Source organism: Aedes albopictus, chromosome 3 (assembly GCF_035046485.1).
Source record: "Aedes albopictus strain Foshan chromosome 3, AalbF5, whole genome shotgun sequence".
NCBI lineage: Eukaryota > Metazoa > Arthropoda > Insecta > Diptera > Culicidae > Aedes > Aedes albopictus.
The window spans coordinates 159,441,662-159,468,290 of NC_085138.1; the positions used below are offsets into that span (position 1 = coordinate 159,441,662).

At 37.1% G+C, this 26,629-nt stretch overlaps 1 protein-coding gene across 3 annotated transcripts in view; it reads left to right on the forward strand.

Moving 5' to 3' along the window:
* Window positions 1-26,629, forward strand: part of LOC115260992 (uncharacterized) — a 576,828-nt gene that overhangs the window by 70,403 nt on the left and 479,796 nt on the right. For all 3 annotated transcript variants that reach the window (XR_009995597.1, XR_009995598.1, XM_062842280.1), the window contains exon 5: window positions 5,051-5,191. Coding sequence is in view for 1 of the 3 variants with exons in the window: in XM_062842280.1 (XP_062698264.1) it covers window positions 5,051-5,191 (141 nt within the window). In the remaining 2 variants the exon portion in view is untranslated. The remainder of the gene's footprint in view (window positions 1-5,050; window positions 5,192-26,629) is intronic.

Sequence of the window (26,629 nt, forward strand, 5' to 3'; positions counted from 1 at the left end):
TTCCTCCTCGCGCTCTGTGATATGGTTCTAATTTGAATTGGATTTCAAAAAAAACTAGCTGTACCCGGCAAACTTTGTCTTGCCTACTGCGTTTTTTGACGTTTCGAGTCCCTAGCCAACGTTCAAAATGTATGAAAACCCGATTTTCAAAAATTCTCAATTTTCCCATGTTTTAGGCTTCATAAACCTTCCTTGGGTGAAAACTAACAGAACGAAACTAAGACGACCCAAATCGGACCACCCGTTCACAAGTTATGCGCGGTCCCACGTATGCCACTGCATTTATATATATATATATAGATTTCACTTGCTTCCATTTTTTGGTCAAATTTTTTGAATCTAGTAACCAATGATAATAAAATATAGCCTGAAGTGTGCAGGAAAATGTTTATCGAAGACTTCAAAGTGATTTTTGGTTGTGAAATATATTTTTTGCAATTTCTCATCGTAATAGGCTGTTTTACCTCACGCAAATCTGACAGGAAAAGGCCTACTTTCCCACACCAAATTAACAGTGCTGTAATGGTTCATTACAGCACTGATTTGCGTTGCGTAATGAACCATTACAGCACTGTTTTCAGTTTTGATCAACTTCTTGATCCTTTCTGGACGCAGTATTGAAAAATTGTGACAACTGCTAAGTATAACCTGCTATGATCAGATTTTCTCAAACATGGCTATGAGCATCAGTATACAGTTTGATGAAAAAGTTTTATAAAAACTATCCTCAAGCGGTCATTTATGAACTTGCAAAAAACGCTGTACGCAACTCGGTGCAGAACTCGATTTTTACAGCACTCGTCGTAATTATCCAACTCGGCAAGCCTCGTTGGATAAATGTACGACTCGTGCTGTAAAAATCGTCATTCTGCACCTTGTTGCGTAAACTACTATTTTGCAATTTCTCATCGTAATAGGCTGTTTTACCTCACGCAAATCTGACAGGAAAAGGCCTACTTTCCCACACCAAATTAACAGTGCGGTAATGGTTCATTACAGCACTGATTTGCGTTGCGTAATGAACCATTACAGCACTGTTTTCAGTTTTGGTCAACTTCTTGATGCTTTCTGGACGCAGTTTTGGAAAATTGTGACAACTGCACAGTATAACCTGTTATGATCAGATTTTCTTAAATATGGCTATGAACATCAGTGTGCAGTTTGATGAAAAAGTTTTGTTAAAAAACTATCCTCAAGGGTAATTTATGAAATTGCAAAAAACGTTGTACGCAACTCGGTGCAGAACTCGATTTTTCCAGCACTCGTCGTAATTATCCAACTCGGCAAGCCTCGTTGGATAAATGTACGACTCGTGCTGTAAAAATCGTCATTCTGCACCTTGTTGCGTAAACTACTATTGTTTAAGCTTGTTATTATCGTCTTGGTATTGATGGTAAATTATTCACAGGATTCAGGATGCTAACGTCGACCGAAATATCATGAGTACATGTTCGACGAGAAAGGCACTATCACCACTAGGTGGATTAATCCGGTTTTTTTTTCAAGAAATCAAGGTGAAGATATGACGAAGCCACACCTGCACACCTCCAATTTTCAAGAGCACAAATCTGAAGAACCGAATGTTGGTTTTCGCTGAAAAGTTGATCGTTTGGTCACCACCACCCGAGCAGAGGGGAATATCAAACTAATAACTATCAAATCACATAATCTGTTTTTATATCTTGTTTTGTTATTAAAAACTTATCAAGGCATAAGTTTTCCATAACATGTTCTGATTGACAATCTTATTTTGTTATGATTAAGCTATTGATATATACCCATAAAATAATATTTTAATAATATGATTTGTTATGGAACAAATTTAGTTATTATTATACTATTGAGAGTGATTCAATATTTGTAATAAACAATAGCACAACAATAACAAGTTTTAAATTGAAACAACATCATTCGAGATTTTGTTTACAACACATTGTTTACAGCATACCGTGCGTATGATCTAATTAGTTCCTCTAATTGGGGTTGAACGAGCATTCCAGTTTATTATTTTGTAAACACTTCGAAAATTATGACCTGTTCCTTTTTTAGTATTTAGTTACGTACACTGTGGTGCATAACTGATCGGACGACCGCCGATTTTCATACAAAATGGCCATGTTTGAGATGCTGTAACTATGATTTGCTTTGATGGATTGAGCTGAGTTTTTGACACGGAACTACTAATATGCAGAATTTTATGTGTACAAACTACAAAATGTTTTCGTTCACAGGCCTGGGCGTGACAAGGCGTTGGAAAATGTGCAAAAATGATCGGACAGCGGTACCTCTTTGATTTACACGCGTGCCGCTGTCCGGACACTTACTATGTGATATCAAACTAATCATAACTAATTTTGCATTCGGATTGTTATCAATAACTTTCAAATAACAACATTTGTTATCGAAATATTTCCCAAATTAATTGTTATTATGTTGTTATCGAACTAACAAAACATGTTATTAAATTGGTCTTCCAGGAACATATTTTTGTTATGATTTTTGTTATTTTGCCGCTTATGACAGCTAAGGTTATAACATAATTTGTTATGTTAATAACATGAAAATAACTTATTTTAGTACTCAGTTATTTTGCCAAAATAACACATTTTCTTATGCTGTTGTTATTCCCATCTGCTCGGGCAGTGAGTAAACAAACGATCAACTATTCAGCGCAAATCGACATTAAGGTTCATCAGATTTGTGCACTTGAAAATTTGAGGTGTGGCTTCGTCATATCTTCACCTTAAAGGGCCCAAACAGCCCACATGCCACAGAAGAGTCACGACAGTTCAGATTTTTGGTTGCATGAGAGCTACGGTTATGAAATTTTAACTTAATTCTGGAAAAACTTGACATTGTTAGGTGTCTGACATTGTTAGGTCCTGATACCTGATAGGTGTGCAACCAAAAACCTAACTCTTCTGTAACATGTGCGCTGTAGCGTGGCTCAAAATACAACATGTCAAAAAGTTCGATGGGCCCCTTTCCCCTTCGTTCTTTCTGACGCCACGATGCTCTGGTCAAATTTTCAGCTAAATCCGTTAACATTTGGGCGGTGTTAAACTCGTTCGAAGTTTGTATGGGATGGGAGTTTATATGGGAAAACATCGTTTTTTTTTGCATTTTGCTCGTGAAGGTCACCATTTTTACTCAAATCACATAACCGGATATATAGAACTTTAGTCTTATATGTGCAGAAAAACTTTGTCGAAGACCGCATAGTCGTCCGAAGTTTGTAAGAAAAGATATTACATGCAGACCAACTGGTGGTGCTTAACATTTAACATGTAGGGGGATTAGGGGCATAAAGGACACCCTAAGCAAATGAGTACGTTAAGCCTGTATAACAGAGTAAAACTTAACATATTATCAGTTTACTTACAACTTTGACTTGTTTCAATCATTTACAGGAGGTAGAATGTCTTTATTGTGAAGAAATAATGAATTGTAAACCGTGTGTTTTTCAGGGCTGGCAGGAAAGGTACGGGGCGAAATGGACACTCATCGGGGCATATTGGACACCCCTATATATTTTATGCTAATTCTTTGGTTACATCGACCAGTTAAGTAATTTTCTTACTTAATCAATACCACAGATATAATACACCATCTTAGACGAGTTTACATAACATCAAAGTTAATTAAATAAACTTTAGGCTAAAATAATCGGATTGATTTTTTCCAAACATTCTAAAACGCCTAACAGTATGCAATGCGCGTACATTCATTCGTAATTGCCAGTGTTCATTTTGCGCCGAATCGACTACAACATTAAAATTGTTATTTTAAGTAAAATCTGATCATAAATAAAATACTTCATCCATTGCTAAATCTTCGTATACATGTAGATAAGGTAACAATTCACTTGTTTTTATAACGGACAAACTCCAACACTCGTAATACCTTATTTGATGCTGCATCGAAATTATAAGAATTTCACCATATGAAAAACATATTTCAATTTCAATGATATTTTGGTTAGTTTGGAGCAATATATATGCTACTTTTGAAAAATAGAACCATGACTTGTTCCTCTACACTTATGCAATAAAAGTTCTACATAAAAGTCAACGGTTTCGGCAAAAACAGGGGTGTCCATTTCGCCCCGGTTGTCCATTATGCCCCTAATCTCAATATAGGAATAAAAATAGCAATAAAAGCAATAAAATCTCATTGAATGGGTACGTACTGTTTAGGCAATAGCTTTTTTCGCAAGTCTAATCACGTTGCGGTCTTCGAAAAAGTGTTTTGGCATATCCTAGGCTATATTTCTATAGAATCGTGGTTTAAGAACAATTAGAACCCCTCAAGAGAAAAATGCTAAAAACGATGTTTTCTCATATAAACTCCCATTCAAACTTCAAACGAGTTTAGCGCCGCCCAAATGTTAACGGATTGAGCTGAAAATTTGACCAGAGCATCGTGGCGTCATATAGAACGAAATGAGATGGGGGCCCATCGAAGTTTTTGACATGTGGTTTTTCCATACAAGCTTGAGCGCTGGATGTTAAAACCCGTGAATATCACGACAAGGACCTGAGATCAAATCCCACTCTCGAAAAATTCACAGAATGTGATTTTTTGCTAGGGAAGTAAAGCGTGGATCCCGTGATGAACTAAGGGGCTGTCCATTTATTACGTAAGGGAATTTTGACGATTGTTTGACACCCCCACCCCTCCTTGTAAGATTTTTTGTATGAAACCCTAAATATTTTTGTATGACTCGCCTCATAAACCCTTACGTAATTAATGGACAGCCCCTAACCCTGGATTACTAAAAGTCTCGTTAATAAAGATAAAAAAATAGTCTATTTATTTCAACATTTTCCTGCTAACGTTGACTACGAAAAGCTCTTTATATCCATCGTTAGAATTCCATTCTCTTCTGTCCATCGATCTCGTTCAGCCAAACCCCGTTAGTACAATTAACCTACTGATCCCGTCACACACTCAGAGGCAGTGTCGTAATTGCACGCAGAACTAAAAAAAAGAAACGGTAATTTCAACCAACCATCTAAAACGTTCTATTTTATCTCTTTCCACTTCACAGCTGGAGGAGCTGAAATCCAAAGACCGAAATATCGGTCTTCTTCGGAAGGAGATTTCAGCTCTACAAGGAACTGCGGGAGGAGGAGGAGCACCGAAGAAGGAGCGAAAGGCTGCTAAAAATTCCGCTCAGCAATCGCAAGAGGTAAGTACCCACCGTCCAACCGTCTGAGTGACATTCTTGTTTTTTGGTTAATTCTGTTCTGTCACTCGATGCGTGTGAACTCCATCGCCACCAGTCGGCCGTTGGTCAACACAGTTTATTCAAACAAAACACGATCCCTGTGCGATTCTGGTTCTGGTTCTGGGGTAATTGCCAAAAAGATCGGGATTTGGGCAAGAGTCGCGAAAACACTCCACTTTGTCCGGTGCGTGTAGGCTGGCGGCAAAAGGGAAGCCAAATTACAGTTAAATTCTCGCTGATTTGCAGGCAATTAGCTTATCCGAGTAAGAGGCTTGAACTTTTACGATTCAAATGCCAAAGCGCCTGCAATCGATTCGATCGGGCACGAGCGGAATCAAAAGCACAAATTATATCACTTGCGTTCATATGGGGGCCCTAAATGATGTCGGCGAGTTGCATTTCACCGGATTATTGGAATTCTTCCTGGGGATTGGTGGTGTTTTGAGACTCTGAGTTCAGGCCTGGACTTTGTCGGTTGGGTGGAGGACATTTGACCTGACGTCCCGAAATACTCTGATCGTACTTCATAGACTGGGAAAATCCACGGATATTACATATTTAAGTCTTCTCGAAGCTTAGCTTTCTAGTTTTACAAAATTTCAACCCAACCCTCCCTAAACTTTAGATCCGGCACTGATTGGGACCTCTAACCGAAATAACATCGTTGTCAGGAGGGCGCCTGCTCGCGTGCATACATTATGGGCTTTTTTATGGGCACATTGAACCCCGCGAGCGTGCAATTTCTCCTTTCTCGCGCGGACATCAGGACTTGAATCTCTCAATCACGTTCGCGTGCGGAACGTGTCGTAGGGTTTCAGCAGCACTTCATTGTGGCGGAGTTGCTACCGTTCAGTGTCATTTGGATCGTGGATTGGATTGTGTCCGAGAGCGATATAGCAAATTGTGGCGGCGTGAAGGAAAACTGGATGGACGTCCGCTTACGGAGTTTGGAGAATGTTCATAATAAATATAGAGGCTACTCCGGAATTAGTGTTCCGATACAACTATTACCCTTTATCCAGCTACCATACATTTTTCACATTCAGAATATGTAGTGGCGAACTCGCCTCGGTCGAAAAGCCACTTTAATAAAGAAGAAAAAAAAAACATTCGGAATAGCACCAAAATGATCATTTCTTGTTTGTTTTTTGTCGGATGTTGTTGAAACTTTCAACTTCCAAAAACACCTCTAGATAAATCCACATGGTCCCGGAGGCATTTCGGATTGTCTTAGCGTACTAATATTGACCACATACTTTGCACAACTTATACCCAAGGATGGGATCATTCATTTGCAATCATTTACATTCACTTGCGAATAACTCGCTTCAGAAACATCGTAGCAAAAACTAATGTATGGAGCACTTTTTCATTTTTTGTTTTACCATAAACTTTGTAGAACAATGTACTAGCGTAGCGTCAATAATAAAATCAACATAATGCAGCAAATGCAACTCTCCACGGCGTGAATGTAATTTACATTCACCGCGTGGAATGTTGCCTTCACAGCACGTTCACGAATTTGGTATGCGTGTGCGACCCTAATGCTATTCGGCGAACATTCAGATAAAACTACAAGGTTCAATTCATCCATACATAGTTTTTTGATAGAATGCTTCTGAACTGAGATAGTATCAAGTGAATGTAACTCTTTGCAAATGAATGATCCCATCCCTGCTTATACCATAAGATCTTGATGACATACAAGTATAATATTTTCAGCACTTTTATACAGCAGACTAAGAACTACACTCCCGATCAAAAGTTTGGGGTCACCCCCTCAAAAACAAATTTTCTAAAAAAAATGAATATAAACTTACGGCAGTGTCGCTGGAAATTGGGTCGACCAAATTTTAAGATAAGAGCGGTAATATGACCCATTTTCTATTAGCTTTCAACTGCTTTTTACAGAACTTCTAAAAAATCTAGAAAAAAAAAGTTATTGAGTAAATTGATCCTTGATGTCATCGGCCAAAAGTTTGGGGTCACTATCGTAAAACATGGAAAAGTGATTTGTTGATATCTTTGTCATCTTTCATTCAATCTTCATTCTTCTTGGCTTATTTGAAACAAAATGAATGATACTCCCTGCTTAGACATTGAACCACGCATATTTGTTGAAATTTACATACTAAAACTTAACGTAAAGTTGTCTCGTTTTTTGAAGTGTGGTGAAATGTGTTAACTTTACATAACATTTTTATATACAAAAATCGTTAAATACGTTAAGTTGAAGACATGAAACGTAAATTTAGGTAATTATCTTTGAAATGGGCCAAAAAGAGTTGAACTATAGATGACGAAGATATCACCAAATCACTTTTCCATGTTTTACGAAAGTGACCCCAAACTTTTGGTCGATGACATGAAGAGTTAATTTACTTAATAATTTTTTTCTAGATTTTTTAGCTAAGTTTTGTAAAAAGCAGATGAAAGCTAATAGAAAATGGGTCATATTACCGCTCTCATCTTAAAATTTGGTCGACCCAATTTCCAGCGACACTGCCGTAAGTTTATATTCATTTTTTAGAAAATTTGGCAACTTTGGGTTAAGTTTACATACATTTTTTTTTTAAGTTTGTTTTAAATCATGATACCGTCTTCAGCAAAGTTGTAGCATTTTTGATTCCAAACAACTTTCCTGAAGACGTCAATGTTGTTATGTTCACGTCAATGGAGATATAGGCCTGTGTTTGAAAGTTAACCCCAAAAACAAGTTTTTAAGCAAAACATACATTTGTTGTATTTTTAGAACCATACAATGTTCTGAAAAGTTGTATGTATCAATAAAATACACATCTTTGCTGAAGACATCAAAGCTGAGACGAGTTACTGGAAAAAATTTGATTTTTACATAGGCTTTTCGGGATAAACATCTTTTTAAGGGGATTTATCCGAAAACTCTAACTGTAAAAAGATAGCGCTGGTCATTTCCATCAACTATGCCGAAGACATCATTGCTCCATTTCCTCAATCCTAAGAGCTATTAATTAAGAGTGTGAAAATGGGAAAATAATCCATTGTGATAGAGGGATAGCTCTGCCAATTTGTCGGCCGTCTCCTAAAATCAGTTCTCTTTTATTAAAATTTGGTTTAAGCTAGTTTAAGAAAAAAATATATGTTTTAGAAATTTATTCTGCATTTGCTATCTGTCTTGCTTAAGCCAAACTTAAAGAAATGTGTGCAGTACATCCTTTTTGATTCTCTTCTGCAATTTCTCTTCAAATACCTTCCGCAATGTTCTCTAGAACTATGGTAAATTTCTCGCTTTGGTAGCTTATCAATAATTTCTTTGATATGCTTCTTTCTTCGTGAATAGTATAAACTACTTCTGTTTAAATTCTATTGGAAACGCATTAGAAAATGCTTTGGTAGGAACATTTTTTAAAAGAAATTTCATCAAATTTTGAAATTTCTCTGGCAAGTTTTTGTTAAATTTCTTCAGTAATTACCATAAGTTCCTCTTTTCTATTTCATTGGCAATTCTAACAACAATATATTTTAAAGTTCTGTTGTTTTTTTTTGTTAATTATTCCTTTGAATTTTCTTTCGGCACTTTCCTGCGGATTTTTTCAATTTTTTTAGTTTTCTTTTTGAAAAACCTTTGGAAATTCCCAAAAGTTCCTTTTTTAGTTTTATTTATTTATTTTTTCAAAATTGATCCGGCTATATTTTTGAGAATACCGTCGATAATTTCATTAGAAATTTGGAAATTGGTTAAGCATTCTATTTTAATTATTTTAATTGAGGAATTCCGCCAGTCATTTCTCTGATAATTTCTTCGGAAATTCCATAGATAATTTCTTTGGATATTCCTATAAGCAATAGATTCGGATATTTATCCGACATTTTTAATAAATTTCTTTGAAAATTTCTATATATAGGCTGTGTGTTCCAGTCATCGCAATAGTGGTTCCCTATTGGGCCATAGTGATTATTTGGAAGAATTCAAAATTTTACATCATTTGAAGAGTTTTAATGACAAGATACATTAAATTTCTTGCTACCAAAATTTTCATACTAGGTCAAAGTTTGACAACTTTCTAAATTTCCACTATGGTCAAATTGGAAACTACTATGGCGATACCTGGTACCTTTACCTATTTAAAAAGGTCATTCATTTGGGAATTTATTCGGCAAAATTATGGGATTTCTTTTACGACTTCCTTTGGAATAAGCTTTTGAGAATAGGTACAGTAATTGTTTTGGGACTGGTTTTCCAGTGAAAATTCTTCCAAAGTTATTCAGGGAATGCCATTGGTAACCTCTATAAAAAATGCTTCTGGGATTTCTTAAAAAAAATTGTTTTAATTCTTTCGGAAATTTCTTAGAGAATTTCGTCAGAAATTTTATTTTGGACGATTTGTCCCTTGAGAATTCCCTCGGGCAGCATCTATGGGAGATTTTCCGGCAATTTCTAAAAGAATCTTTCTATGTTTCTTTTAGATTTTTTTCAGCAATTATTGGGCATTCCTTCAAAAAAATTAACGGAAATATTTTTTGAGAATTTCTATGTTAATAACTTTGGGAATTGTTTAGAAAAAATCAACGGCAATTCCTACAAAATATATATAAAAGTTATGTTAGAAGTTTTCTTTACATTTTCTTTTGAAATTTATCCGGGAATTTTTGATAATGCGCTCACTTCTAAAAATTGTGAAATTTATTTGCAAATTCATTCAAGAATTGTATTCGAAAATTTTATTTCCAGCATTTCTAGAATGTTTTGTTTTTTTTGGCATAAAAATCGATCAGAAATTCATTTGGAAGTTATGTGGAATTTTCTTTTATAGTTTATTTGTGAAATACTTTGAAAATATATTAAAAACACTGAAAAATTCTTTCGCAATATTCTTTCATTGGAAATCCATTCGGTAATTCCTTTAACATTTCTTTTAACAGGAAATTCTTCCGAAATTTTATTTAAAATTCTATCTGGAATCCCTTTTGGAACATTGTCTGTAAATCCGAATATTTGGCAAACTGCTATATGATTTAATGAAAATATTTCTAAAAATAATGACCCTTTACGTACCCGACCCCAACAACTCATTTTCAAAATGCTGGCGTTTTGTAAAATTTCATCCGATTTTTTTGAAGTCACCCTCAATCGATCATAAATTGGTGCAAGTTTATTATACTCAAGTGGCCATGCAATATCCGGAACCATTCCGGGTATATTCCAAATTGTGTTGGAAGCCGGGGCTGCCAAAATGGCTATAAGTGATTATTTCGTTTGTTATTGTGTTTGAACCATCCATTTTTTGCGATATTTTTGTTGTGAACAGTGAACACAACTGCGATAACCAGATTTTAATATGTTGACACATCCGGATCCCCGTGACAGGTTCCCCGGGGCCTCATTGGGGACACTTCTGGTTTCCATCCTAAACATGCCGTGTGACATATTAATCTTCATGATTTCGAATTACTGAGTCAGAAACGATAGACTTAAGTCGGTATCAACTAATATGGCCCACCCCGGAATATCTAGCACAGATTCCCCAGGCCTGGGGACATTTCTGATTTGCAACCAAAACTTGCCGTGCGACGTATCAATCTTCGTTATTTCGAGAGAATGGATCAGAAAAAAAATAATTGAAGCATGTAATAACTGATATGGCCGCTCCGGAACACCTGGAACAGGTTCCGCGAGGGCTTCTCAAACGCAATAACACACGAAACAATCACTGTCAGCCGTTTTTGACGAAATGCCAGCATTTTGACACTGAGTTGTCGGGGTCGGGTACGTGAAGGTTAATGTAATTGTAACAGATTTGTCAAACATTCCAAAAATATTTGCAAAAAGGAATTTCCAGATATATTTTGAAAAGAATGTTCGAATAAATTCTGATTAATACTGCCAATAGAATTTGTGGAAGAATTTAAAAAAAAAACTTGAGGAACGAATTCACTAAGGAACTCGCCAAGTAATTGTAAATTTTAAAGTATTAGTTGGAGAATTTCCAAAATATATTCCGATGAAATTTACAGAAGAATTACAGATTTAAGTCCAAAAGGTATTAATTCGTGAATGAATCAGCAAAGAAGTTTCGTAGGAAATTTACAAAGGAAGTTTCAAAGGAATTCACAATTTCCAATCAAACAACCAAAGGAAATTCTCAACCAGTTGCTGGATGAAATCCCACTGGAATTTTCAAATGAGTTCCTTAAAGAATTGTGAAATGCTGAAGAAATTGTCAAAGGCGTTTCCGATAAAATTATCACAAAAATTTCCAAAGAACGTTCCGGAAAGCTCAAATCCCCAGAGGAATTTCCAAGTTATTTTTTTTGAAAAGTTTCTCAAAAAATGGACAAAAAAAACATCAAGATATTTTTGAAGGTATACGTAGAGTAATTGCTGATAAAATTAGCTAATTAATTCCCGAAAAAATGCGGCAATGACTAGGAACTATCTGTCTTTATGTCGAACTCTAGTGCGAAGAGGAATGTTATTGGCAATATTTTAAGAATTTCTGGACAAACCTAGGAGTTCCCAAATTTTGTTTTTCACAGATCTCTTGAAAATAACCTGAAATAAGTTTGATTTTCTGGTCACTATTAGGAATTCTCTGATTAATTCTCTGATGCTTCGTATTACTTTGGTGCCAGGGAAAAAAATCCTAAAATATTTTTAAAAATTTGGAAATTCTTTAGGCAATTTTTTGAGAGGTTTCTTCGTTAGTTTCCTCGGTAATTTCATTAGCAATTCTTCCGAATTTTTTTCTCAGAATAGTTCGGGAAATGTTTAATTCGGAAGTTTCTTTAGAAATTTCTTCGACTTTTTCTTTTAGCAATTCGCTTCGAAAATTTCGTCGAGAATATTTTGAAAAATTGCTTCACTAATTCGCTCTTTCAGAAATGCTTTCGAAAATTCTTTCTGTTATTTATTTGTGATTTTTTGATGTAATTTCTTTAGCAATTTTATAGTCAGCTTTTCCGGATGTTTAATAAGTATTTTATTTGGAAATTCGGTCGTCAATATTTCAGGGGAATTTGATTGTTGATTTTTTAATATGTTCCTTCGAAAAATTCTTCCAAATTTTTTGCGGCTATCGTTTCATCATTCTTTTTTGTAATTTCTTCGGGATTCTTTAGACAGGCAATGCCTTGGGGAATTTCTTCGTTAATTTTCTCAGCAGTTCAATCGGCATACTCTTTAAAAAAATATTTGGCAATTCAATTATAATGATAATTTTATTGGTAACTCCTCGTACATTCTAGTTGATTATTCTGGTCAAATTATTATTATCCAATTATTCAAAAAAAAAAAAAAATATTTGGGAAATCTGAGATATTTCCTGCAGAAAACTACTGTTAACATCTTTTTAAAATTTTCTTGATTTTTTTTGATCATTTGTTTACTCGTGCCAGTATTTGTAAAGTTTAGCTTTTCGAATTAGGCAAAATTTCCATTCGATTGATTTCACAAACATCGATAATTAATAAAATAATATATTTTAGGGGTCATGCACAAATTACGTCACGCTTTTAGGGGGAGGGTTTTTTTTGCAGAACGTGACGACCCATAAACAATGTTGAGGTCCCATACAAAAAATGTGACATAGGGGGGAGGGGGTTGAAAAAGGTTGATTTTTGCGTGACATAATTTGTGTATCACCCTTTATTGATATTTTTATTGTATTTCCATCAGCAAATTTGTTGGGCTTTCAGTTGAAATCCAATTCGTCTTTATTAGAAAATTTCATTGAGATTTCCTTCAGTTAATTATTTGGGATTTTCTTCATAATTATCTTGTTAATATTTCAGTTATTCTATTTGTAAATCCTTCTGCATTCCCGTTGGGAGTTCTGTTGAAATTGACCTCGGCATTTTGCTTTGAAATTCTTCAGTAATTTTCTTAGAAAACTATTGCGGAATGCCTGTGAAAATCTCTTGCAATTTTTTTTGTCAACAATTTTGGTACCTCCGTAGGCAATTTTGTTGATAATTCTTTTGAAATTCATTTCGGCATTTCTTTTGAGAATTATTTGAAATTTCCGTCGGAAACTTCTTGGCATTTTTTTAGAATAATTCTTCTAGTGATTGTTTCTACAATTTAAGTAAGAATTGCGTTGAAATCTACTTCACCAATTTTTGTGGAAGTTTCTTAGAAATATCTTCGGCAAATTTTGTAGGAATTCCTTCTTTCAGAGACGTTTTAAAATATTTTGTGTTTGTTTTTCAAATTATTTGAAAATCTCTTCTATAATTAAAAAAAAATATGTCCGGTAATTATTTTGATGACTCTTTTGACTCCGTCTGTAATTTGTTTTATTGAGATGTCGGCAATATGAGTGAATTCGCTTTTGGTAATTGATTGGACAATTGCGTTAAAACCATATGTTTGGGAATTTCTTTGCTAATTCTTCTGAAAGTGCCTTCGGCAATTGTTTAAGAAAACCTTTGAAAATCTTAATCATTTGCTTCGGAAAATACTTTTAAAATTCTTGTAACTATTTTCGTTTTTAGATGGAAATTCCTTTAAAAAATAACTCTTCAAATAATTTGAAAGTTTCTGAGTCAATTATATTTGCTTTGGCAATTCCTTCAAAAAATCTTTTGAAAATGTGTTCGATATTCTTTTTAAAAGTTGGTCTGGCAATTTGCTTGGAAAATTCCTCGGAAATATTTTGGGCAATTTCTTCGTTCATGGTTTTGGAAGTTTCTTTGGCAATAGGAGGCAATCAGTGAAGTACTAGATTGAAAGTAGTGAGCTGGATTTTTGTATGGCGAGATGATCAATTCTCCATTTCTGCAATGAAATGGTGCAAACAGCGTGGGTTATATGATTTATTGACTAAATTGATGCTGTTTGAGCAAAAGTTTGGATAACTGTGTTGTTGAAGTTGCAGGAAATAATAATACAACAACACAGTTATTCAAACTTTTGCTCAAATAGCATCAAATTAGGCAATAAATCATATGACCTACGCTGTTTGCACCATTTCATTGCAGAAATGGAGAATTGATCATCTCACCATACAAAAATCCAGCTCACTACTTTCAATCTAGTACTTCACTGATTGCCTCCTATTGATTGCAAAATTTCGATCAGCAATAATTTGTTAATTTGTTTGACAATTGTCTGAAACATACTGGGAAAACTTGTAATTAGTAGGCACGAAATGTTGCTAATTGGCAAATTGAGAGATGAAATTTGTGAAAAAAATCGCGTTCTGGTGGGATTCGAACCCACGACCCCGTATTCGCTAGACCGGTCTAGCGAATACGGAGTCGTGGGTTCAAATCCCACCAGAACGCGATTGTTTTCACAAATTTCATCTCTCAATTTGCCAATTAGCAACATTTTGTGCCTTCTAATTACAAGTTTTCCCAGTATGTTTCAGACATACCAGCTAATCTGGTAAAATGCCAGTAAAATGGGCAATATGTATCATTGTTTAACAATTTCTTGATTTTTTTTTGATTTTTTAAGCTTTCCGTTTGGAAATTTCTTTGACAATACTTCGAGAAATTTCTTTGTTGATTCTTGTAAAAGATCCTTAGCTAATTCCTTCTTAAATTCATTCGATATTTTTTAAGTAATTACTCTGCGAATTTCTCTAAAGAATTGATTGTTTCCGTTTTGTTTGTTATCATGCATGTATCACTGCTAACAAAATTTACTTAACTAAAGAACAAACCAAACAGCGCTTATTCGTTTTGTTTTTGATAGAACGCAAATGGAAGCACTTTGCTTAAGATGAGTTCCGTTCCCATAGGCCATTTTTGGGAGATTCTTCGTTAATTCGTTTGGAAGATCTTTTTGCATTTTTTCAGAAGCCTGCATCTCGGCTTAGTGTACTATGAGCAATTCCACAGTTACTAACTAAGAACTTCCTTTGCCAATGACCGTTTTGTATGTGTATATCGTGTAGCAGTCACAAAGATTTTCTATAATCAAGCAAATCAATGAGATTTCTTATACGAAAAGTCACCCTTAAGGTGCCATTAATCTGTTTGCTGTGATGACAAATATTTGGCCAAACAAGCCTGACAAACCACCAACATAACGTGAAACATGACAACCTTGGATAAATGTCGGACTCTTTAGCATGGTCATGTAGAATACTCATGACTTTACAGCTATTGCTGTAACTGATCTAGATAAGTTTAATCTGTCAATACGACACTCCAGCGTTCTCGCCTATTAATAAATGCCCTGAGCGTGAGAAAGTAGGGATACATTTTGGTAACACGACTTCCAGCTCATCAACATGAGATGGTCATTGAACTCACACCTCTCCCTACTCAACTAACTAATATTCCTTCCTATTTATGTTGAGCTTCCGCACTGTGCATTGCATTTTAAGAATAGTTAGCTCGTTCCAAGATACATTCTCTGATTACTCATGCAATTTCGATTTTTCATGTTAACCCTCTAATACCCAACCCCGCCTTTAGACGGGGTATAGTTTAAGCATTTTTGTAATTTTTGTTTCGTGAGAAATCAAAATTTTTATATTTTTGGCTGATAATTAGGACTGTTTTGTATATTTTAAAATGGTTTTTGGTGTATTTTAAAGCGTATTTACATTTTATAAAAATCATTGAAAAATTGATGTTTTAGTCACCTTCTAGAAGTCATGGTTTATTTTGTATTGAATCGCTACAAATAACACATTTTTAATTTTTCCCAAATCATTCTATCCTAGTTTTATAGTTTAAGGGAATCGAATACACTCTTAAATTATTTTCCTTAAAATTACACGGAAAATAAAATTTTCTATGAAAAAAAATTAAAATAAACTTATTTTAACAATAATCATAAAATCTCCAAATGTTTTCATCTCAAAAAATCCGTACCCCAAATAGGCTTCCAGGAAAAATATAAAAGTGTGGGGATGTTCAAAAACAAAAATTAGAAAAATCAAAAACTGAAATTCACGAAATCGAGAATTAAAAAGAATCATCTTCCAAAATATGTTTAAATCGATTTTAGATGACGAAAAATGATATATAGATCAAAATCAAAAATTTGGATATTAGAGGGTTAATGACGAAGTGGCCTGAACTATTCGATTATTCAAGCTTATGCTTAAGCAGAATGTTTAGTAACCGCAGCAAAAAATCAATAAATCACCATATTCATAACGCCAGCTTCCGATAAACGACTTTTCGTAACATCCTGCATCTCATAAACACCACTGCACTGTGGCTGGTTACAGCACCACCCAACCAGCCCGTGTTGCACCACACATTTCTCAAACGTCATTGCCACCCCGGTTGCTCCAAACTCATAATCACACCCTCGTATATGCATCAAGTACCCATATTCCGGGGGCCATAAATGGTAGGTAGCAAGATTTTTAATCACCGCCGATCTAATCGCCACATAAACTAGGGGTAGTGCAGCCACAAGTTGGTGTATGCCCCCGGTAGTAATATGTGGGAAAGAAAATGGTCTCTAATCAGTTTCACTATTTGGTTGGTCACTTCCGAACCAAGCGCGCGCCGGCCGCGCAAATAAGTCTGCCTTTGGCCCTTCCACTCGCGCACCTTTACTAATAGTTCATCGCCAGTATGGAGTGTATCGAAGATGTTCTGTGAATGATCGAGGCAAATAACATTTTCTAGTCAAACAGATTAGAAGAGGTTCTCAGAATCATCATAAAACCAAAATAAAGAGTATTAGGTTATATGAAGGTTTTCAAAACCTCTACAAGACTAGTTGGTAATCAAATTGTTACTTGGATCTATTACGTTTGAATGAAATGCTACGATTGGGTATAGTCACGAAAAGCTCTATGTACATAAAGCTAAACAGGCAAAACTGAAATGAATAAATCATTGCATGAGCATGAAATTTCAAATGGCTGAACACTGAAGAGGACGTTCTGACCCAACCTTGTCCTTGTGACCCAAAGAAACGATGCTGCGCCAGTGCTACCTATTTTCGATAGGGGAGGAAGGGGTAACCCCGTCACCTTAAGCATTTGGATTTTTCAAAATAAATGTAGGGCAAAAATTGATATTTTCAGTACGCAGATTATTTGATTCATTAGTTTTTTATAAGACTTGTGCATTGGAATTGTCAAATTATGTTAATTCTGGCGAACAATGCACATAACACAACCATAATAAATATTCATGTTTTTAATTCAGTGCGGGTAAGACCGTCACCCCTATGGGGTAAGTCCGTCATATATATTTTTATAGTAATACTTTTGAAGATTTCAATTTTAAAATATGTTCAATACATTTTTGAAGTGCAGTGATGGTTTACCAATTATTCTACAGTCGATACTCTTGTAAAATCACTGGTCGGGGGGCGCAATTGGAATTCGCCTAATAGGGGACTAAGCTTATGGGATTTGGGCTTATGGGGGTGTGGCCAATTATCCCGGGTGTGTTAACAGAGAGCGCAATACTTTCTTCGGCAATGTTTTAGGGTTTGAAAAGATCTATCATTTAGAACTTAGGTTCATATGGTTAGTTGGTAACTTGGCCGCCAGAGGCGCCACCAACAGTTTCATACTAAATTGCACTAGAGGAACCATTAGGTTGTCAAGCAAACGTTACGATGTGCGACAGCTCAAGACCCTGATAATTAGAAATAGTGTCTTCGGAAAAATATTGGATACGCTAATAACTTACAGATGATGAGTTACAAAGTTTGAAATTCCTCCACTAGGCGGCGCTAGTGGGCATGTAAATTTTCCAAACCTCATATCTCAGAATCCAATGATTTGGTGTCTTCGGCAAAGTTGATCAGTATAACATAGACTTACATAAAACGGGACACGTGGTTCAGAATTCTGCCGCTAGGCGGCGCTAGTGAATTTGCAATCGCTGAAAAAATATTCCACAAATTATGCCCTTAGAAGGTCCAGAAAGGAACAGGAAGAGTCCAAGCAGGAGCTCCTGGAGAAATCCTAGTAGATTTAGTTGGATAAATCGTAGGAAGTACTGAAAGAAGCCTTAGAAAAAAACCCCGCAGGAATTCCAGGAGAAACCCATATGGGGTCGTCCATAAATGACGTAGCATTTTTTGACGATTTTTGACACTCCTTTCCACCCCTCGTAGCCTACTTTCCAATACGTACATAGCTAGTAGCATAATTTGAGACTCCAACTCATCCCCCCCATAAAATGCTACGTCATTTATGGGCGACCCCTGTAGAAATTTCCCTGGTTGGTCATCAGTTTGAGTTGCGTGGCATCTAATAGAAATGCCTAGCCAGTTCAACAAACATCCGGTCACCCGAAGAGCATGACGGTGTTACCCCCGCCGATGAGTGACGGGCTTACCCGAAAAGGCCACTTTTCTTAAATTACACCGTAATTTCTGAATAATTGTTGAAACTGACCATTCAATGAATCTTGGCACTAAAGAATAGTACAGATGAGAATACATGATTGATGAAAGTTATGTTTTGCACTTCTTTTGTATTTCAGAAGCTAAATTCTACCGAGGAAATATTACATCCGCCGTTGGTACAATGACGCGTGAGTTTGTTTTGTTTATTTTCTTCGTGTTTGACAGGTCAATTTTGGCATCATTTGTCTCGAAAGAGTAAAAATGGTAAAAACAAATGAGGCATGTGGCCAAAAAGCTACTAAATCACTGTTTTCTGGTAAAATCATTGGGGTGACGGGCTTACCCACCCTGACGGTGTTACCCGCTTTTCCCCTACAGTCCCTTGGTAGTCGCATGACCAAACCCAAAATGACCGTGTAAGTCACCGCTGGCTGGGCTTTGGTAGTTTAGCCCCTACGCCTTACAGTAGCAGCATCATCATCATCATAATCATCATCGCTTGACTAGCTGCGACGACTTGGGAGCGCATAGAAAGTCACTGGCGAGTAAAAGCTGATTAATTATTTTCCCATTAATTTGTGTGGTTTGTCCGCCACGCCACGCCGCCACGAGAGTGATCGCAGTCAGTCAGTTAGTCAGTCAGTGGGCGCCTATGCTGATGATGGCCAGAAAAGAGAAACACATACCGACTATGTAAGTATGCAAACAACGTGGTTACGACGACGACGACGGTAAGGTTGGCGCGCAAAAAATCAGAAATTAGACTGACGAGATGGGCGATGGTTCGGCGATGGTGGTGAAAGAGGTCTTTCTCTTGCACCGCAGTACTGAACGTTTCACACCATACGCTTCTAACTTCATATTGACTGCGCTGGACTTTGATTGAGGCTTGCCACCGGGGAACGTTCCGTCAGGTAGCAGGTCAATTTGCATAAATAATTAGCTATCAAGCAAGTCGCGTTCGATTTGGTGGCATCGTGATGCAAAATACGGCGCGCAGAAACTCGAGCATGCGTGATGTGGTTTCTATTACAATCTCGATGTGGTCTATGTGGGCTATTGGAAAACTTACATAAACATGATTTCGTTGATAGCAGCAGAATTCGGTTTGAAACAGTAATGTTTGTGTTTAACAAACGATGATATCTATTTCTACTAATCTCTCGGATTGTTTTTTTTATATTCATTGAGCACTTTTCGAAGGCTTTTTATGCTGTTGAATCAATTATTACATTCATTACCTTAAAACTAGGAAGAACGTATCGGAAAAACACCTTTTTCTCTAACTCTAGCCCAACCTGTATATTTTACCATTTCATAGGAATTCTATGATGTTATGATGTTCTATAATGTTTTATATATTTTGTTGAAGTCAAGATTTTTGTCCGATTTTATTTCCGTTTAGTGAAACTTATAAATTAAGAAAAAACAATGCGAAGTGAGTATGATTGCAGAATAGTAGGAAAGTGTGGATCTGAACGGTATGCGGTGATTTTATGCAGATGTCAATAGCGTGTGTGCCCAAAATTTTGCTGTGCTTTCTGTATTCAAATACTGGATGTATTTGGGTACTGGCAATAGAGGGAGGCATAGAGAGACCACCTGTCGTATGGACTTTGGCCGACGTCGCTTTTATTTTGCCCGGACGGAAGACATCCGATTTGTCGATCATAGAGAGCTCGATTACGATGGACTGTCGTCCCGAAATAAAAATACAGTATAAAAACCGAACGTTGTACATCACTGTAAAAACAAAAAAATACAAAAACAATAAGATGTAATGTAGACACCATACAGTGAATAATAAATAAGATTTTTGCGTTATACTATACAGGTTGTTAAGTATCGTAACAATACAAAAAAAAAATATTTTTCTACATATACATACAGGCAAAACCATTCATTTTATTGTAAATGATTTGTTCGAAATACCGATACGTGGGCTTTAATATACCGTACATTGTATGGTACATGTATAGTTTCAAACAATTAAATGTACTGTAAATATTTTGTTTTTAATTGTAATGTCACTACTGGCTATACATTTAATCAAAAGGTTTTGGAATGGTTCTCTTTTGTTATGTTGTATTGTTTTACATAACATAAACCATATAATGTTATATTATCTCGTCATGCTCTTTCTGTTAATGGCATCTTAGTTTTTCTAGCCAAACTAACCTAAACTCTAAGTCTGAGTAGCCTCTGATTGCATTAACAGTTGAAGCTTAGGCTCCCATGCCCCACCAGCCAGATAACTGGGTTTTGCAAACTAAGCATTATTTGTGGCAACACTTTGAGCGGCATGATGGAACTTTGCCGAGCGCGCTAAGTGTTATAAGATCACTAATGTAGTTGCATGAAGTGAGTGACGAGGTACATAAGTATCATTACAGCGTGCTTAACCGTTATTGCAATATTGAGGCTCTAGTTTGACTAAAGTTTGAAATACATAACAACTCATGAGAAAACTGTCTGGTTCGACTCAAATATAAGTTAGGTTAAAAAGCGAACCAGCAGACGAACTTATATCAGAAGTCGTTTCAGTGTCCAGTCCAGTCCATATGTTAAAGATGGCTCTACGTCAAAGATAAATCGCATTTGATTCGGTTGTGGTAGAAGCACGGGTAGAAGGCAAGTTTACATGAGGGAAGGGGAGAAAACTCCCCTAAATGCAAATACAGAAACAATAGTGTTAAACTCATCCACTGATTTACGGTAATCTGACCTGCACCTTTCCGGGTTGACCTACATTCGTATTCCTCTCATCGCACTCTACATACCTAGCCCGTATCTCTTGGATCTGCAGTCCTTAGGACACCTGGTTTACATTTTATTTAAACATTTTATTGACTTTAAATAGATGTTTCAACTTATTCACCTTTTTTTCTCTTTCCTTTCCTTTGCAACAAAAAAGTCACGAACAGCAACAAAACAAAGCACGAAAAAAATTTAAAACTGAATAAATAATTAAAAATGCACGGAAAAATAATATTTCGGAATAGTGAATGGTTCAAACGTAAGAAAAACAGTATAATATATTGTTACATAAAGATCGATTGTAAATGTATAGTAGCTACAATGTGCACAGCTTTTAGCAAACCATTCCGTTACAATACAATTTATTGTAGCTGGTTCCTCGGCTCGGGACAAAGAGCGATTGTAACTTTTGCACGACTTCTCCTTGTTGGTTCCACTGTACGTGATGAAATGAAATCCCTCACTTACGGATAAGATCCGGACTTACGTACGTCACTTGGTTACGTACGCAGACCGTGCTCTCGACACTCTGTCCACCAGAGGTTTGTGTCGTTTTGTAAACTTGAACGTTGACGTTTGGCGGCCGCCGAGACATTGTTCGTTTTTAGCGAACTTTACCTCACTCTGTTCATGGGAACTCATGAAAAAAAATCTATCTTGGTAGAAGCAGCATAAAACATTCGTGGAATAATTCCTGAAGAAGAGACCTTCGATAAATTTCCAATACAAGCTTGAGGGGAATTTCTGAAACGATCATTGAAATAGTTTTTGAAGAAATTCTTGGAGAAAGTAGGACATTCTGAAACAATGATATAAGGAATTCCGAGTTGAGTAATTGAAGTAATTTCCGAAGTAATTTGTGCAGGAGTTCCTGAAGAAATCCTTGGAGGAATTTCTGAATGAATCATTGAAGGAAGTCCTGAAAGAATCCTCAAAAGAATTTATACAGAAATTTGCAGAGGAATTTCAAAGAGAAACCTTGGAGCAGTTTCTCTTGGAAATTTTGAAGTAACTACTGCTGCAGTCTTTCAATGATGATTCAAGATGAATAATTTTAGGATTTCCAATCAAATTTCTCCTCAAGCAATTCTTGTATGTCATTGTTGAGCAATTCTTGGACGAATTCTTGAAGGAACTCATGGAGTATACCCTAAAGACTTTTGGAGTAGTTGTTCAAGGAATCCTTGGAAGCATTCAGGAAGGATTACTTGGAGGAATTTGTTAGGAAATCCTTGGAGGCGTTTCTGTATTTTTTTAGAAAAAGTTGAATCAATCTTTGGAGGAGTTTTTGCAGAAATCTTTGGAGGGGTTCCTGGAAGAATACATGAGAAAATTCCAGAAAGAATCCTTAGAGAAGATCCAGGAGATTCCCCGAGAGGAATTTCTGGAGAAATCTATTGTCGGCTGTTCGGGACCGTATGAGGGTTATCATCAATATTAACTTCTTCTCTCGTTCAGCCTAGATAGCTGTGTAGTGTCGGTAGCGATTGTCTCAATTGGCTAAGAATAACACTACGGACTGCCTGTTCCGGTGGTAAGAGTCCACCAACAGGTGACCCCTAATTCATGGTGTGATGCGGCTTTATGCTTACCGTGCCTAGGAATGAATGGCTAAGGGGGGTCTAATAAAAACCTAACCGCAAATGGAGCCTGTGGAGTACCAGGGCGCCCTCCACAATATGTTGCCCTTACTGTGCTAACCGGTGCAATGGTGCAGTGGATCTTGTGTTTCTCCGAGACAATCAGCTGCCCTTCTTTAGTCTCACTTGAGGCTTAATAAGGGCGGGATTATGAAGATGTTGTTAATTAGTTTAAACTGTCACCTATATGGTTTCGCATTATGCGATTTACACAGTGTGTTCTGTGTATCCACGCCTTTGGCGTTTTCCAATCGATACCGATCTGGTTTTATTGCTGTTGTTCTTTGTTGTGCTGTTATTGCGAAGAGTTCAATCTTACCTAGTTTGGGTAGTGGCTACGGTTAGGATAGCTCAGATCAATCTTCAGCATAAAAGAACAGCAACGATCAATCTTTGCAGACTTATGCAAAATGGTACAGCCCAAGTGGCCTTGGTACAAGAACCTTACTTTCGTAAGGGAAATTTCTATCTAGGAAACCTTGTGATCCCGGTTTTTGCTACTTTCAGTAAACATGAAATGGCAAACTCGCATGTCATGCCTTAAGCCTGTGTTCTTGTCAACAACGCAATAGTTGCTACACTCATCTCTGAACAAACCACCAGAGATGTATGTGCTATCACAATTGATGTATCTGTTGGAAACCTCAACAGGAAATACGTATATTGTTCGGTTTATTTACCGCATGATGAACCATACCCTACGGATGCTTTTAAACAAGTCTTCGCATACTGTACTTCAAAAGGTATTCCGCTAATTGTTGGCAGTGATGCTTATGCTCACCATATCATCTGGGGCAGCTCAGACATTAACTTGCGAGGCTCCAGTTTGATGGAGTACTTAAGTAGTACAGATCTTGCATTATTTAACATAGGCAACCGCCCAACCTTCATGGTATCTGCAAGAGAGGAAGTGTTAGATATAACGCTTTGCTCTAGCAGAACTAGTCACGAGCTGACCAATTGACATGTGTCAGATGAAGAGTCTTTATCTGACCATCGCTATATCTTTTTTGAACATTTAAATGTTACTTCGCAAACATTGCGTTTCAGAAATCCTCGGTCAACAAACTGGGATCTTTTAACTGATTTGGTTGCGGCCAAATTTCATGGATACTCACCATCCATTGACACTCCAAGTGATTTAGATGATGCCGTTGATACTACAACGACCTTTATCATGGAAGCTTTTGAAGAAGCATGCGCTCTACGGTCTGTGAAGATCACAAGAGGAACCCCTTGGTGGAACTCTGATCTGGCGAAACTCAGGAAACAATGTAGAAAGAGTTGGAACAGACGACGTTCGGCTGGTTCGGAGGCGTTCAGAACGGCTCATAAAGCCTACAAGACAGCTCTCCGGTCTGCTGAACGATCCGGCTGGAAAAACCTTTGTACAAATGTTTCCAGTGAAGTCAGGCGGTTAAACAAAATCCTAGCGAAATCTAAGGATTTCCGAGTGAACAAATTTCGTTTGGCAAATGGTGATTCCTCTTCCTCTGATGAAGATGCTTTGGAATGTCATTTCAGCACAAACTTCCCCGGATGTGTGGATATTACATCTTCAGATGACTCTGATGTCTTTTCATGTAGTTATGATTCTTTAGCTTCGGCTCGGAGTATTATGACTTAAGAATCGATTGAATGGACACTAAATAGCTTTGCTCCATTCAAATCTCCAGGAGCAGATGGAATATATCCTATTTTTCTTCATGAGGGATTTGATTATTTCAAACATATTTTGGAAAAAATACTTGTTTGCAGTTTTGCTACAGGGTGTATTCCCAAATCTTGGCGGGATACTACTGTGAAGTCCATTCCGAAAGTGGGTCGTGCGTCGTATGAAGAAGCAAAGAGTTTCAAACCTATCAGTTTGATCTGTTTTCTTCTGAAATGCTTAGAATGCATTGTCGATCATTACATCCGTGATGTTCATCTGGCCAATGTACCTCTTCATGTGAACCAACATGCTTACCAATCTGGAAAGTCCACTGTGACTCTTTTACACAAGGTTGTTTACAATATCGAGAAAGCATTCGCTCAAAAGCAATCTTGTTTGGGTGTTTTCATAGATATCGAGGGTGTTTGACATGGTGCCTTTCGATGCAATATTGGAAGCCGCACGGAGTCATGGTATATCTCCAATGATTTCCAATTGGATTCATCAAATGCTCAAAAACCGATATCTCTTCTCGACATTGCGTCTAACAGGGATTAGGAAATTAAGTGTTTGTGGATGCCCTCAAGGGGGAGTCTTATCACCGCTTTTGTGGAATCTCGTAGCAGATACGCTATTGAGACAACTCAATAATAGCGGTTTTCCTACTTATGGTTTTGCCGACGACTACCTAACATTGTTAGTCGGTATGTGCATCAGCACCCTTTTCGACCTGATGCAAAATGCTCTTCAGGTAGTTGAGGGTTGGTGTCGCCAATATGGCCTTTCGGTAAATCCGAGTACACCATCTATAGCTCTTTTCACGGAAAAGCGAAACCGTAATGGTGTTCGACCTTTACGTCTCTTTGATTCTGAAATCAATGTGACTGATCAGGTAAAGTACATTGGAGTCATTCTTGATTCCTAGCTTTCCTGGACACCTCATGTTGAGTTCAGAATCAAGAAAGCTTGTATGGCCTTCGGGCAATGCCGGTGAACCTTTGGTGCAACTTGGGGTCTAAAACCCAAGTATATCAAATGGATCTACACAACTGTTGTTCGGCCAACATTGGTTATGGATGCCTTGTGTGGTGGCAAAAGGGCGAAATGAGAACGACCCAATCAAAGTTAGGCCATTTCCAAAGGATGTGCTTAATGGCGATGTTTGGAGCTTTCTCTTCAACTGCCACGGCAGCGCTAGAAGTTCTTTTTGACGTTGCCCCACTACACATTCATCTCAAACAAGAAGCACTTTCTTGCACTTACGGTCTACGGGTACTCGGTCTTCTAGAGGAAACTCCTGTGAATCGCACATCAGCACACACCTCGTTGTTTCCACTTTTGGTGAATTGGGACAAAGTTGTCCTTGCTCAAAGTGATCTTACAATTGCTTGTAATTTTCTATATAGGACATTTTCCACGAAATTCCCTTCCCGAGAAAAGTGGACATCTGGTTATCTGGCGAGAAGTATTTCAGACGGCATCATATGTTACACTGATGGCTCCCTTCTCCAAGGCCGAGCAGGTGCTGGTGTTTATTCTCGTGAGCTAAGGCTGCACCGTTTTTCAGGCCGAAATCTTTGTTCTTATGTGCGGAGTGCAATCAGCACTTCAGCAGCACGTAATGGGCAAAGTAATATACTTCTGTTCAGATAGCCAGGCTGCTATTAAAGCACTTGCTTCGGTCAACTCCAGGTCGAAGATAGTTATCGCTTGTCGAACTCAAATCCAGGTGCTGAATTCAGCAAACGCCGTTCATCTTGTATGGGTACCTAGTCATACTTCCATCGCTGGAAATGAATTGGCTGATGAGTTAGCTCGCACTGGACCATCACATGACTTCATTGGCCCTGAGCCAGCTATTCCGATATCCAAGTGTTGGGTAAAGCTTCAGATTGACACCTGGGCTGCCACTGAGCATAAACAATACTGGAATAGTTTGGAGTCATGTCGTTAAACAAAATAGTATTGTACTGAGCCATCACTAGGGGTGGCAAAGTATCTAACAAATCCGTCAAAGCAGAATTGCAGCATGCTGGTCAAAGCATTGACTGGCCACTGCCGACTCAGCTATCACATGGCGAATA